This window comes from Bacillus rossius, chromosome 18, assembly GCF_032445375.1.
Source record: "Bacillus rossius redtenbacheri isolate Brsri chromosome 18, Brsri_v3, whole genome shotgun sequence".
Lineage (NCBI taxonomy): Eukaryota > Metazoa > Arthropoda > Insecta > Phasmatodea > Bacillidae > Bacillus > Bacillus rossius.
In genome coordinates, this window is record NC_086345.1 from 5,268,374 (window position 1) to 5,285,630 (window position 17,257).

Here is a 17,257-nt window from a genome sequence, read left to right on the forward strand (position 1 = left end):
CTTGTTTCGGTTGACCTCTAGCGCAAAATTTTTAAACCACAGAATTCACGGGCCCCCCCTGGAAATCCTACAGATTTGCGCCCATGATGGCAGGTCTCACTGAATATAATTTGTAAGATTTTGTTGCATTCTGCTGTAGTGAATCCTATGAAGAGTAGGTTGCACAGTACAAATATTATTTTTGGAACCACAGGTGCACCTAAGCAGAAATTGCATATCATTATTCCTTAATAAAAAAATAAAAAAATCTGTAAGTTATCTTCTTTCTGTAAGTTATCTTCTTAAAGCAAATTTTCCAAAAACAGCTTTGTTTTTATATTCAACCAATCATATAGAATAAATAATTTATAAATTTATTAAAATCAAACATTACAAGTTATCAAGAATTTTTGAAAAAATAAATAAATAAAAATTATTTTGTAGTAGTTACGTTAATACGAACAAAGTTAATCCAAATTGCAATATTGTGGTCTCTTGAGGTTTCGTAATAATAGTCACAAAATTAACACCAGCCATTGACCTTATTTTGGAAAGGAATTATTCGAAAATATTAAATACATTTTTACTGTTTTCAAATTATATATTTTACATCTACATACACATACATACATTATTTACAAATATACAAATTTGCAGACAAAAACCATTTTTGTCCTTATTTATGGTATTTAACAGTTGAAAACATTTTTACTTCATTTTTAAAATTCTGATCCAGTGTGTGTGCCAAGCTTCATTTATTCTTCAACATATAATGTCATAAAACATAATAATTAATCTGGCACACCAATCAACATGTTGAATCACTTTCCATGATCAAAATGTTTAACAGAATTAGTACACTAATTGTTTAGACAGTAAAAATTGTACTTGGTTTTTATGCACAACTACTTCACAACTATACTAAAATGCATTTTAACTTGTCATTTCAGTTTTTATAAGTACCTGTATTCGGACATTCCCTGCTAAAAGGCCAATGCATTTCTACATTAGTACATAGTCCAAGAAAACTGAATGAATGAATTAAATAATTAATTAAAACTTAACATCTCAAGTACATAGAGGTCATTACAGTTGATGAGGGGTGGCGAGTTGTGTCAAGAATTTTAAGATTTTGGATTTATATTGTAACTATTATTGTAAGGAAAAATTTATGTTTCTGTTGAAATGTTTTTTATTTTTATGAATACTGTACTTAGATCACTAGTGCATTGCATAAATATATAAAATTACTGAAATCATTACAGTATTTGAATTTTATGTAAATAAAAAACAAAACATTTTATTGGAATTATTTGACATAAATCGATTAATAAAAATGAAAAAAAAATTGTCTCCACCTGGCACTAATCTAGTTGAAAAGTTTGAATTTACCTTTAGTCACCATCCTATTATTGCAATATCATTATGTAATATTAATAAAAAAAATATGCCTGATTATCTTATATTTCCTTTCAATGTTTCTATGCCACAGCTGTACACTATGATATATACAAAATTCCAACTTGAGAATTTTAAAATTTATGAAATCAAAATTACATAAATTAATGTCATAGCTCTTTATGTTTTTCTTGGAATTTAGGAGTTGTGTCTCCTGTGATATTGGTTTAATTACCATATAACAGCCTCAAAGAGTTGAGATGAGAATGAAGCATTGACAGTCCCTAACAACTAAGGGTCTTTATTCTGTGCTTGTCAAACACTCGTGAACACACTCACATCAGCATGCCAACACACAACCACACACATGGTAAGAACAGTTAGGTGGTGAACGCATGTGGCTAAAGCATTTTTATCGCCTCAACAAAACCAGTAGAGCAAGATTCCAAGACACTAACTTCGAAGCACACAATGTGGATAAAATCAAACTGCAAGATGCACCTATGAATGTGAATCCACAACTTTCAGTTCATACAGTAGGTTGTCATTCTATTTTGTGATTGATTAAAAGTGATTCGTCAAATCCCAATTTCCTCGAATCCGAATCTCAAATTTGAAACTCGGAGAGTACCTCAAATATACCCTTCGAATCTGAATCTAGTCTCAAGTGTCCAAAATAAAATAATTTAAAATCAATGAAAAAAATTAACTACAGTATGGAAACATTCAACCCTTTAAATGGTTGTTTCACGAAATGTGTTTCAAGAATCAATACATATTGTAATTTCATTTATATAATTACATGTTAAAAGTACAATATATTGAGGAATGGTAACAAGATAGGTATGAAGGAAAAAATTTGCCTAGTAAACCTCAGAGGTTATCGGTGTTGAATTTTTTAATTTTCTCTTTTTCCTCTTATAGCTTTCTTGGAATCTTTTTCATCAAATATTAAATCCTTCCAATATTATGGATTTAATGTATTTGAGGATTTCATTGGCCATCCCTATTAATTATTTCATGTGCCAAGCATAAAATTTTCCAAAGTAAAATTTTATGACTGTTGCCATTAAAAAAAAAAATTGGTGTGCTTTAACGAATGCAGCAAACACATAAAATTACTCTCAAAGAAACCATACTGTCAGCTACAGATTACACAATATTCCTTGTAGCTGTTCACTCATCAGCTTTACAACATTGTCACTGAACTTAAAGCCTGCTGAGATAACCATAAGGTTTAATATGTATGTAGGGGAGGGTGGGGAACTGTGAACCATGGGGTAGTGTGAACCAATGAAAAAATATGTTTTGCTATTAAGGAAATTTTGACATTAATGCAAGAGAGCAGTTTGGCAGTAAAAGTTCCTTTATTTGTTTAAGAATGTGTGAAGCTCCATGCTGCATTTTGGTGTGTGGATTTTTTTTTCATTTTTGAAGGTAAGAAACAAGAATTTGTCTTACTTAACTATATTCTTAATAACATTTATGTTTTTTAATTAATAAATTGGATGTAATACTCTTTTCAACTACATAGATCTCTATAATGTGTATGTATGTTTTAAACCTCCTGGTTACCTAACATAACTTAAAAATGAGAAATTTGTTCATTTTGGTATCATGGGGAACAGTGAACCATTTTAACTGGGGAACTATGAACCAGTGGTTCACTGTACCCCACATTTATTTTCCACCTTTGAAATAATGAATTTTGGTTAATGTTTGTTAATGAATGTTACTTAACAACATATACTGTTCTAGATAATTACTTAAGGATATATTTATGCAACTTATGTTTAATAATGTTGGTTTTGACATGGTGTTAATATAAATTTGTTGACAAATTTATAATACAGAATTAGTTGAACATATTTGAATGATAATAATTTCTCTGTTTCAGATTCATTTTAATTATATAGAATGGCTCGAAAACCAAAGAAGAAAACAACTCGTCAACCTGATGGAGAGTTGATGAAAAGAGCTCTCGAGGACCATAACAATGGGAAAGACTCAATACGAAAATCTGCTGAGACGTTTGGTATAGTGTATCCCACATTTCGCAGGTATGTTTTAAAGTATATGCTGCTTCCATGAGCTTTGAGCCTAATTATTGCAACAGAAAAATTTTCACTACCCAGCAAGAAAATGAGTTAGTAGATTATTTGGTTAAGTGTGCAAATATGTGCTATGGCTTGACTACAACACAATGTCGTCAGCTAGCATATAACTTGGCTAAGAGTAATGACATTGATGTGCCAGACAACTGGGAAAGAAATAAGGAAGCTGGTATAGATTGGTTCTATAGTTTCAGACAGAGGAATCCCACCTTGACAATTAGAAAACCAGAAGGTTGCTCATTATCACGTGCAACATCTTTTAACAGGCACAATGTAAACATGTTTTATGATAACCTCCAGGAGGTCTTGCAGCGAGAACCCAAGTTTTGTGATGGTACTAGAATCTTTAATTTGGATGAGACCAGCACCAAAACTGTACCAGATAAATTGCAAAATGTGATAGCGGGCAAAGGGATTAAGCAAGTGAACCAAGCCACAAGTGAAGAGAAGGGGATTCTAGTTACTAATTGTATAGTAAATGCAGCTGGAAATTCGTTACCCCCAGTAATGATTTTTCCTCGAAAGAAAGTTACAGATGTCATGTTTGAGAAAGCACCATGTGGCACGTTAGCATTAAGTGAGAAAAGTGGATGGATGACTGGAGAAAACTTTGCAAAAGTAATGACACATTTTGTGAAGCACTCAACAAGTAGCAAGGACAACCCATCATTGTTAATCTTAGATAACCATGAAAGTCATTTGGATCCAAAGGCATTAGACATTGCTAAAACAAATGGAGTGACAATCCTCACTCTAACACCTCATACATCACATAGGCTCCAACCTCTGGATGTTTCTTGTTACGGGCCATTCAAGACATATTATGCAGGTGCACTACAGTCTGTTATTTTTAGGAAAGCTTTGCCTGTTACCATCTACAATATTGTAGAAGGCGTAAGCACTGCACATGATAGAGCTCTCAACTCCTCAAACATAAAATCTGACTTTAAGAAGACTGGCATTTATCCTTTTGACCGTCATATATTCACAGAAGATGACTTTGCACCAAGTCAGGTTACTGACAGACCTCCACCTGAAGATGATGATACTGGCATTAACCTAGATTTTCCATCAGGTGAGATCACATCCCAAGCACCTGCTTGTGATGTTGACAAAGTTACTTCCTTCACGTCTTCACCAGATGACAGACCTATAGAAAGCAACACGAGTAAATTACGAACAGATTTAAATATTCCTGTTTCAGCAAACCAATCAAGTTTAGTTCCAAAAATGGACACAGCTTCTTCAACTGTTAAATTTCTGCAGGAGACACCAAATATAGGATTAGAAAAATCTGTTATTCCTAAGTGCTCCCCAGTTGATATAAGGCCATATCCTAATGCTGAAGAACAGAAAAAAAAAGAGGGGAAGGAAACAAGGCAAGAGTATTATAGCAACAGACACATCAGTGAAAAATGAAATCGAAAAAAGGAAAAAATTTAAACAGAAGGGGGAAAAAAACAAAGACACAAGTAAAGCAAGAAAAAAAATTAAGTTTGATTCAGACTCAGATGATGGAAAGCCATAAAATCTTTTGATGATAAAATGTCATCAACTGATGACATTATTATTAGGTAATGGTAGCTGAAAGATGAGTAACACCCGAAGATAGAAGTTCTTTATGTGGCTCAAATAGTCAAAGACAAGGACGAAAATGGTGATTTCGAAGTTAAATATTTAAAGAAAAGCACAAATGTGGAAGGACATTTTTATTTGCCATCTACTTGAAGACACCAAAATATATACACTACCTGATGATTGTATAAAGATGCTTCTACAAAACCCTAAACAATATGGCGTCACCAAAAGAGAGAACTCATACATTAGTTTTGGTATTTATTTTAATAACTTGGATATTAGCTAAAACCTATTTTTTGTCTAAGGAATTCAACATGACAGTTAGTTTTTGTGATGGTTTTGTTAAATACCTGGGGTAATGAATGTAAAACTGTTTTTTTTTTTGTGTATTTGTAGTGTTTGATAATGCATTTATGTAAATTAAAAATATGGTTCATAGTTCCCCAGTGTGTGGTTCATTCTACCCCATGACTGGGGCACAGTGAACCACAGTGCACCTTAAAAAAAAGTTGAAATTCAAGTAAAAGTAAAAATATATTTTAACCATATTACAAGTGCACTTAAAAGTTAAATATATGTCAAAACCAATTACAAAGTCAAAAATATAAATGTAACATAATTTTTTGCTGAATTGCCAAATTAAAAAAAAATGGTTCACTGTTCCCCACCCTCCCCTACTTAAACTCTCCAACACAAAATAATTTAATGCTTCTTTTTGTTTAGCTTGAAGAATTTAACACAGCTGAATCAAAGAAAACACCTCACGTATTAATTTCCTTTCATTAAAATAAAAATATATACTTTTTTTATTCTCAAATAGAAAGTAAGAATTTATTTTTCAGTTGAGTTCACTTCCAAAACTTCTCACGTATGTCTTTGCAAAGCAGATAACACATGAAATTCCCTAGAGAAGAAACCAAATTTTAAAAAAAAAAGGTTGTTTGCCACACTAGTACCACAATACCATATCTTCAGACACTTTCTCCAACCAAAATAAATATTATTACTTGAGTGAAATAATAAAAGTGATAAAATGAAATAAAGCAGCAGTTAAAAAAAATACAACAATGTATTAGCTAACAACATCAGCACCATCATGAACGATTAGCTTAACAAACATTATGAATTAGTGAGAACTTCAATTAATTCAATCCTTTTGATAGACTAATAGATGACTGCACAGAAACATAAACACAAAAAATTGTCTTTGTTGTTATCTCCGACCAATCACATAGAAGATGAAAAACTACAGGAATTTCACTTCAGGATATGAATCTAACTGCAAAAAAGAAGTGGCAAAGACAGAAAAAAACATGGCAACACAATGTACTTTTAAATTCTAGTTTATGATTGAGTACGTAAGAATTAACAGTATGAAAATGTAGTTCGCATTTACAAAGCGTCACATTTTAAGGACAGGACAAATCCATATGGCTAATTCTTCAGTACTGAAACTAAACTAGCCTTTAGGCTGTAGGTAAAATGCAGCGTAGCCGGTGTAAGGTGAAGTACAGCTAGAGAATGATCAATAACACTTGTTAACATATTAACATTTGCTAAATTGTCAAGATGTAAAAGCAGTACTTCCAAACTTATAGATCAGTTTTAAAAAAAAAATTGAGGCAATAGACACTGTAAAACTATACAGAGGCACAATAATATCTATTAAATTTTTTTTATAGAATTTATATGAATATGTACCTCAAAAAATGACTGCTGAGTCCACATTCTCCACAAAATTGAGAACAAAATGTATTGTGAAGTAAACTACTTATAAGTGATCATTACAGACTCTTTTATAGAAATAATTACAAAGAGGTGCATCAGGGTATCTGGCATCTATGATTTAATATTTAAATGAAACCTTCTAATGATAGCACAATTATTTTAAAGCAGAGTTATTTTTTTTTATTTTCATTATATAAAAAGAAACATCTGAGCCAGTTTTTCAGTGTTCACCAGAGATTTGTAACATCTAACCTCAGTAACAAGAAAATTCATGCTTTCTAAAAGTTGCAAATACATACAATTACAATGCAAAACTCTGACACAAAATTTTACGTAAAATTCTTGAAAATAATGCCTAAATTATTTTTTTTTTATTTGGCTTTTTCCCAGAGGGAATTTCATGAGTTTTCAACTACATACATTTCTTGATGTCAATCACATGCAGTTTCGCACCCTTAGCTAAAATTCACTGACGGAGCAGCTATTGACTATCTAATCATTTGATTAGAGGGACACTATATAATGAAACGGTTCTACTAAAAACGAAAAATACTTGAAAAAATACTAAACCTTGGCTTTGGACCTGATTTTCGACAAAAAATTTTACTTAACTAATGCCCATCTTGTTGAAATTCATTAGACAGGTAATACTATAAAGTTTCCTTTTGGCTTTGTGAACTTTGGTTCGTGCCACCGGCCACAGGTGGCAGCACCGTGGTAACACATTTCCATTCCATTCACAACTTTACTCATACCAAATGCCATATACCAAGAGCTAAGATGTTACACAGCAAAAAAAATATTAATAATAATGAGATATAAATGTCACATTTTTTAACACTTTTTTTTTGCCGTCTACCCAATACAAGAAGAAAATACAGAGCGTAGGATTAAAAATTTTCACTTTAAAAAATCAATGATGCTGGATACTTCATGATGTAATTACTATCGTTATGAGAAGTAGTTTCCGGAGACGGCCAGTCTGTTTGGTGCATTGGAAGCGTGCAGGGGCATAGCCAGGGGGGGGTTTTAGGGGTTCAAAACCCCCCCCCCCCCGCACCAAATCTTTAATTAATTTCTAATTCTTTCATATTAAAATTAATAAAATTTTTACCATTACAATATTTAAATTTAAGTACTGAAAACTGCTAAAATAGCACTATTTTACACCTTAAAATCCAAATTTTCCCAGGGGAGGACCCCCGGACCCCCCGCTTTATTACGGGGGGGGGGGGGGGGGGTGGCATGCTTCTCAACACCCCCCATACACAAATCCTGGAAACGCCACTGGAAGCGTGATGCCTGATATGTTAGCTCAGCTACTGGCACGGGGCAGCTAGCACGTGGTGCCCAGAGCTGGCTGATTGTAAGGTACTCCTGCTACCGTCAGTCATCGTGCTGCCGCTGGTCACGACACAGCCACCGCACGGCACTGCCGTGTCTCGCCCGCGCCTCTGGACAGTCAGGCTGCGGCCTCCAGGCGTCACGTAAAGGACCTCGGTTTACAGCACAGTCGTAAAGCTACCGGATGCTTACTTAGCCATTCCCGCCGGCTGTGTTAGCCCAACACCTCAATGAGAATTTATGTCTAGCGATACTAGCGGTTAAGTGTGGAAGACGACTTTGATCACAAGGTAATATTTTGAGTACAAAATTAGTAGAGGCAGGAAATTATGGTTTTATTTTTAATCAAATTTTGTTTTCAAAACATAAGATTTAGGTGTTATTGTTTTTATTTTTTATAAATGCTAATTTTTAATATCCACTCCAATAAAATAGTGGTCAAAATTTATCCATTAAATTTTTATGATAAAATAATTTCTAATGAATTGATCAACTCGAACAGTTACACTCCGAACAAAAAATAAATAAATAAGCTTGCATTTGTCGTTTAAAATTGATTCACTATGAGATGAAGAATAAAAAAAATTATTATAATTTTTCTGATCCATGCACTTTGGTGCAATTTTTTTGTTCAGAAATGATAATACTTGAATTTCTAACATTAAGATTACTTTTTTTTTTAAGATTTGAATTAAGTTTTAGTTAAATACTACTTAGTTCTATGATATAACAAACATTTTGGTGCAATATGATGTATTAACTTGCATTTTGTGTTTACGATGTTCTGACATGCTTTTTAATGTTATTTCGGTTTTATCACAATTCACCACATAATCTTGTCCCTAATAATTAGATTACTTCCCTTTTTTGGACGGATATTGGATTGAAATTTAGATGTGAAGCATAGCAATGTAGTAAAACTAGAGATGTGTGTAAATAACAGTAATTAAATAGACAAATGATTGAAACGATTGGGCTATCCTGTGGACCAGTTTTTCCAAACATTTTGCAACATTATTTATCACGAGGTATATATATTTTTTAATTTAACAGCCTTACAAAGTTCTCAATAATGTCATGAATTTCAACACTAAAACAAAGCAACATAAGTTTTTCTTAGAGATATTTCAGTTATTCCATGAAGCAGCCAGCAGCATTGTGTGTGTCAGTTCTGTATAAAAAAAACTTCCCCTTTTGGGCAGACAGACAGAAGGTTACAGTAAATGAAACCATTTCCAAAAATTATGGATAAAACAATATGAATTTGTATATTTCATTGGTTTAAGACCTTAATTAAAATAAATGAAAACAATTTTAAAAGTTTGTATAGTATTACGTTTCATGTAAACACTGAATATTACCGGTGTTCAAAGTTTCGAAAAAGTCTAAGTAGAATCTAAGCTTGCTGACGTAGAGACGAAGTTGACACCAAGAATATTATTTGAAGGAATAATGGTGTGATGACGATGGACATAAACATTGGCACTTTATTTTAGACAGTAAAAATAATTTAAGTATTGTATTTTTTTAAATTCTAAACAAAAATTTAAAAATATTACTAATACAGTTTACGACAACATTTAGAATCAGCAATATGATGTTTATGTTCTAATGAAAGTTAGCCAATATGTAATGCTTTATGAATAAACAACAGGCATGTTTGTCTTGTAGGCTTTGAAAATTGTAAATCATTATTAAAGGAAAGATTTATTTAAACCCACATAAAAATAAAAAAATATGGCTTACATTACTTAAACAGTAAAAAAGTATGTTTGTAAATTAGATAATATTGTCTGCTCTATGTTAAATTCCATAGCTTAAATTCCATTATTACATCTGAGTTTGTAAATATAAGTAGACACAAAAAAATAACAAGAAAGAGTAGACATATCTGAAAAAATACAGTAAACATTTAAAAAATATTAACTCCATTTTGAATTTTTTTACTTAAGACAAACACTGAGAAATTGAAACATTTGAAAAATAAATTAATAACTGCATTGCTTAAAAAAGCCTTAACTCTTTATAAATTATTTTTTATGGTTTTTGTAATTTATTTTTACTTGTCTACATTATAACTATAAAAGGTTTTGGTTTTTATTTGTCAAAACTTAATTATTAATACTTAACAATTGGTAATGATTGAGCTCACACACTTAAAAAAAATGAATGTCACTTAAAGAAAATGAGGACTTTTGGCTTAGGTTTGAAACATCATGACTGATAACAAGAGAACACAGATTTAAAACTTATGTTTAATTTATAAAATCATAATGTGGAAACATTTGCACATAACAGCAACGACAGGTGTTAAAATGCTAACCTTCCATTGAAACATCACTTAAATAATAACATGCAGGGCATTTATTACACAAAACTCATTTTCTGCAAATTTACAACAGCCCAAAAAACTGCAGTGAAGTGAAGTTATACGATAAAATTAAACAGCGTAACAATAAAGCTTTTTTCCTTAAGATTTTACAGAGATACCTTTCCATCAACATTCATAAATAGTACTTTTCACATGGTACAAAAAAAACACCTTTATAAGACACAGCAGCAATATGTAACAATTCTGGTCGCAACACTTCAAATATTAAATTAATTTGTTTCGTACCTAGTTCACAAATTATATACAGGAACAAAATTGTCTCGCTTGCTTAAGATAAGCTGAAAATGGAAAACTCACAGAGAATAAAAAGTTTTGAAAAACTGTGAGAAAAAATTAAAAGATAAAATAAAACAGCAACATGTGATACAACGAACTAAACATAAATATCACTTAACATAACACAAATTTTTACAAACATATGGCCCTTGTACATGTCCATTTTCTGAGCGTAAAACTAACGGAGCTATCGCGAAGGAATGATAAAACAAATCTCTCAATCGGAACTTCACTTTCCACACACACGTCCAGTCTGTTGGGAACTACAACCAAGCACTCGTGTCCTCGGTGCTTTGGCGCAAAATTTTAAGGCATGGAATTCACTTTAAAGCCACGTGGAACTGTTTCTCTCGGTTGACTTGTAGAAATATTTACAGATGTTCTCTTGCACTGTCAATTTGAAATGCTAAATCACTCTGGCCACTATACTGTGTCATCTGCAAAAAAAAACAACAACAAAGTTATAATCAGCGGAATATATCCTCTTCACAATAGCCCTCTTATGTTTTGCATAGGAAGACTCCAGTGAACGATATAATCATACCATAAATATCACTAAAACATTTTTATGCATTTTTTGTTAATATTGTAATATATCTACTATTGCACAGATTAAAAATATATATATATATATTTGATTTTTAACTGTAAATACTTTTGTAGAAATCTTCAAACTTTATCTTTATGTGGTTTTTTGAAGCATCGATAAGTATGAATGAAAAATACAGCATATATTATTATTATTATTATTATTATTATTATTATTATTATTATTATTATTATTTTATTATTATTTAACTTTTCGTACTATCAGAGTTCTGACCAGTGGCAGATTCAGAAAAAATTTAAGGGGGGAGGGGGTCACTAAAAGACATCTTGAGCTATGGGTGTGATAACAAATCATCAAGTCATTTCGAGTAAAATATTTAGTTTTTATCTATAATAATGAAGTCGTTCGGGGTAAGTGTATGAAGGTGTTCAAAGGAGCATTGTATAACATTAGTGGTGTGGGATTGGGGGGGGGCCTCCAATTGCTATGAACCGTGCTTGGTGCTTGGCCACCCGCTTCATGGTGGGGGAAGGGGGAAGGGGGGACATGTATCCACCACTGGTTGTGACACATCACTTCAGCCAATTTTCCTGCGTCATTTTTTTTTTGCCCTGTTTCATTCATTGGTCTATCTCGCAAGATAAATTATATTTTACGATACACATTACTTACCATAACACATTTAAACAAACACACATAACACTTAATGACTATAAAAGGTTTTCCTGCACCAAACACAGTCTGACCAATCATTTCCATCAACACTTCGTCACCATCTTTCCAAGACTGGAAGGATACCAGATGTATTTGTTTGATCAAGCTTTGAAATGATACATTAATTATGATCAGGCAAAAGACTACACATACTTCATAATGCTGTAAATTAAAACATATTTGTTTGTAGGTCTATCCCTTACAAATAATTAACGTTAGTGATATGGATTATGAAGATTACACAAATTTACAATTAATACACCCATCATTTTTAAGACAGTACAGTAACGTATAGTACCAAAAATTACACTGTTATGTAACTAAGATCATGTCAATTGCCCCATGTTTTCCAGGTTTGGAATGTACCTTTTCAATCTCTAATAGAAAAAAAATTTAGATCCTTATAGTTTCAGACACCTTTACAAGAATCCATCAAACTACTTCAAATAATATATCCAACCATTAGATGTGAATATAGTTTGAATCAAACTGCACTTTATTCAAATTAATTTGTGTGAGAGAGTCTTAAGCCTAGGGCATGACCTCTGTCAAAACCAAATACGCACCATGATACCACCACCTGGTTTTCTTTGGATTTTTGTTGCAAGTCTTGACGTAAAACGAGTTATCAGGGGGTCGCTTCTGCAAAGACAGCAAAAGAAACCATAAAATTAAATGCAAGTTAAATGCACAATCACAATAGCTTTCTGAGATGCACACACATGTGGAAAATGAAAAGTTAAAAGCTGTTTACGGGGAAGACACAAGGACATTGGTTTCAACTTTCAACAGTTTTGAAGCAATAACCAAGGACAAGATCTTATGGTTTTATTTTAAGGCTAATTTCATTTTTATAACAGGAGATTTAGGTGTTATTGTTTTTATTTTATTGAAATGTTTTTTTTTTCATAAATATAGCATATTATTTAAGAATATGACATTTAAATGTTTCATATTACTTAGTTTAGCAAAACGTTTACAGCGACTGACACATAATGCTGTTTACGATACTGTTACAAGCGCAAGCAGGGCCGCGACACGTGCCGGGTTCGGTGCTGGCTGGCGACTCCACACGGTCACTGCTGCCATGCGCCATCCATTGACATAAGACATGCCATGCATGCCTGCACAGATTACAAGGGTCGTCGCTACCCCCCTCCTCAGCACCGCCCTCCGAGCGGCGAGCTGCCGATGCCCTTCTCGACGATTCGGGCGTCGGGTCGGTGCGGGATGACGCGACTGGCCCCAGCCGCGCTTGTCACTTCTAGAAGGGCGCCAGGGTCTATATAAGCCTGGACGCCGGCCTCCGCGACAGTGGCTCGGCGGAGGGAAGTGCGACGAGAGTTCGGCGACGGAGGTCCACGAGGAGTGCTGCGGCGAGAGTTGCGCAAGGTGTGCGGTGTGTAAGGACTTGAGATACTGAGTGCAAATAATTGATAAGTAGACATTTGAAGTAAGATTATGTATTAGTGTTGTAAATATTAAAAAAAAAAAAAAAACTGTTCAAAAAAATAAATAATTGGGCTATCCCTATACGAACCCAGTTCTTACCACTCAATTATTATTAAAATTGTAACAATATAATAATTTGTAACAAAAATTTGTAACTAATCGGAACATTAAAAATAAAACTTAAAGTAGGTGTGGCATACTGAAAAAAAAGAGTAAATAATAACAGTTAAAAGATAAAAAGAGTGTTAAAAAATCAATCTATTTAGTACAATTTTTATGCTAAATGTGTTACACTCCTTGAGTTGAACAAATTAAAAGAAAAAGGTTTTGTGATTTCAGTTAAATTTTTTTTTATTTATAATGCTGATTAGTGATTTCAGTTCCATTTTGGTGCTTTAACATTGTATTAACTTGTATTTAGATATTACATGGTGTGTTAACATGCTTTTAGGTGTCATTTCGGTCTTATCGCAATTCACCCTATAATCTTGTCTTTGGCTAGAACACTTTTTTTTTCCTTCAAATACTGAAAATTTTCTCTATCATTAAGGCAAAAATTGCCCATAACATAGGGTCAGATGACAGTATTATTACAGTTGTTATTTCCAAAAATGAGTTAAATACTGAATGCTGAAAAATTTACACGGAAAATAATTTTTAGCAGCCATTGACCTAACACCAGTCATTCATATCCTGCTGAATACTCTTTATTTTAAACTAACTACCGATGAGAAGTTGTTTGAAATATTACCAAATTTTATTTTAACAAGAGTTGAACAAAACTTTCATTATTTCTATTTTTTTTAATAGAATTAATATTTTTGGAACACAATAACAATTGCAAAAACAGAATTGGAATTTAGCATGAATTCACTACAGAAATAACTCTAATTGATTAAACTAAGGAAAAAAATTTAACAGTTTATGCCTAAGCAATAACAAATATTGAAAATCAAACAACCAAAAATTGTTATGGCAAGATAGTTTATACCCTGATGGCATTTTTGGTTCCTCTTTTAATTTTGTTGCCAGACATTGAAAAATTCAGGAAAATGTTCCTGACTATAATTTTTACCTGACTAATTACATCATAATCATGCATTAGAAACTTGTTTCTTGCATTTAAGCAGCTGGCTGAAGCTCACAACTTTAAGTCTGTCTACACCTGGTGACCCAATTGTTCACAGAGACAAGGTTTAAGATGTTGAATACTATTTGGGGTGAATACGAGGCCTTTTTTTTTTTTACAATATTACTTTCAAATCAAATATTTGCACTGTTATTGCAAACAGAAGACTTTGGCTATAATAGAAACAGAATTAAAAAGTTATTTAATATGGTGTTTGTGGGTGCTTTTACAGTGTTAAATGTTTGAAACTCAAAAACATGAACATAAAAAAGTTATCTCCATACTTTTTTTTTTTTTTTTGCAATGCACAATGTGTTTATATTTTATTTTTAAAAATATATATTTTTGAAATGGTGAATTTGAAGTTAAAGAAAGTTGCTAGGATGCAGTTTAGATGAACAAAAGATTTAAAAACAAAAAGTTAAAATTATTTCATTTTGGATATCATGCATTCAATTTCTAATTTTACCAATCATTATTCTCTAAGAACTTGTTACATTTTACGACTGTAGTTTTCATTTTGTTATTACTACGGATAGAAATACATATTTTGTGATACAAAAATATTATACTATCCCAGCATTAAATGCTAATATTCACTGAACTTCTGTAAATATTATAAAAAATTATCAAAATATGGCTTATCTCGCCTAAACTGGGGAGAAAAAAATAACTAATATTTTGCCACTAGGAGTTTCAGTAAAAATTATAACATATTTTGTTTATTTCAGAGCAAGGTTCAGTTGAGTAATTCAGTTAATTTCCAGTTCAAAATGTGGACTATAATAAGAAAGAGTTAATCATTCGTTGCATATGACTCTGGATTTACAAATTTAAAAGTCAGCTTTGGGTTTAACTCAATTTTTACATTGTAAGAAAGCAAGCCTTTAGCACGAATTGTAGGAGGTTTACTATGTACAGAAAGTTAATAGTGTGTGGCTGAACATCTTGTAGGCATCGAAGTCATTAGAGACGATGAGAAGTGAAGTAATGTGGAAGGAGCACGGACGGATTGCAATAATTGGGAGGAATGAGAGCACCACGAGATAACCTACTAGGTCACTGCAACATCCACCATGTTTCCCATTGCTCAAAGATTTGGGATACACCATTGCTATGTGCATATGTTGTATTTAATAAAGGGAATTAATGCAAAATATACAATCTGTACAGTCTAATGCTCCTCATAACAGAAATATGAAAGAAGAAACCACTACTTTATGCACAGAATCTCTAAAAATTATGAAATTTAACAACTGAAAATTATTAAACATTAACCACCAATTATATACCAACTATGCAACTAATGGTCTGCATTAAGTTCACAGACAACCAACACATTAGTTAAAGTGTGATGCTTTAGTTGTACACACAGCGATTTTGTTCAACAATGTAAATTCCGATTCATACTTCTAACCCATCAACCGTGCTTCTTCAAGCACCGTATCCAGCGATGGTGAAGTTGACAGTGACTTCAACTACATCACAGAGTGTCATCTCCTGAGATTCCTAAATCCATGGTGAAACTGTATTTTAAAGAATGGGTGCTTGGCTAAAACACACATTAGAAGTGAAACTTCCCAACTAAAAAAAAAAAAAATTGATTGTCTGTAAAGTCGGTTTACGGACAATATTTTAACGTGACAACGTCATAAAAAAAACATTGATGAAATGATTGCGTTCTTTTATGAATAAAATTGAATCATTTTTATTGAATTATCACTATTTTGTATGGATACAAAGAAGGAGTGAAATGAAATCTACAATTTAACTGATAAATTTACTTTTATTTGCACTCATTAATTCAAATATGTTTATTACTTTAACGAAGAGATTATTTCAACTATAACTTTTATACGTGTTTTCTTATTAACTTCTTCCAATCTGTGTTATTCTGTTAAGGATAGGACGATGATAGGAAAAGTAGGAAACGAATGGGAGTGTTTCAAGTTTAATGTGCCTTCGAAAAAATCAGATCGATGGTTGTTCCAATCGAGTGGAAGAGAGATGGATGCGGCGCAAGCGTACAATGAGCGTAACGGGACAATGTGCGTAACTGGACACTCTTTCGAGCGTGCAGCCGGCATTCATAGATTTATTAGACGTTGTCACGTCAAAAATATCATCATATCCAAGCAATAAAGCACACAATAAGATACTGAATACAAATATGGTTTACGTAAAATGCACGCTGGGAATCAGGGGTCAGCGGGACCGGTGTGTCAGTAGCGTGTATTTACCTTGGCCAAGGGCGTAGTCAGGGGGGGGGGGGGTTAGGGGTTCAACACCCCCCCCCCCCCCCTTTAGCAACAAATTTTTAATTTATTTCTTATTCATCAATCCAACAAATTTCATATTAAATTTAATACAATTTTTACCATTACAATATTTAAATTTAAGTACCGAAAACTGCTAAAAAGGCACTATTTTACACCTTAAAATACAAATTTTCCCGGGGGAGGACCCCAGGACCCCACCGCTTTAATAGGGGGGGGGGGGGGAACCATGCTTCTTAACCCCCCCCCCCCTTCCCCCCTTCATACACAAATCCTGGCTACGCTACTGACTACATCACAGAATGTCATCTCCTGAGATCCCTAAAT

General features: G+C 32.8%; 1 protein-coding gene across 3 annotated transcripts in view; it reads right to left on the minus strand.

The window, feature by feature from the left end:
- Positions 1-565: 565 nt before the first annotated feature.
- Positions 566-17,257, minus strand: part of LOC134541341 (ubiquitin-conjugating enzyme E2 W) — a 129,168-nt gene continuing 112,476 nt past the window's right edge. For all 3 annotated transcript variants that reach the window (XM_063384763.1, XM_063384762.1, XM_063384764.1), the window contains 2 exons: positions 12,640-12,715; positions 566-11,246 (listed from right to left, as the gene is read on the minus strand). In XM_063384763.1, the coding sequence (XP_063240833.1) occupies positions 11,233-11,246; positions 12,640-12,715 (90 nt within the window). In that variant the 3' untranslated portion in view covers positions 566-11,232. The remainder of the gene's footprint in view (positions 11,247-12,639; positions 12,716-17,257) is intronic.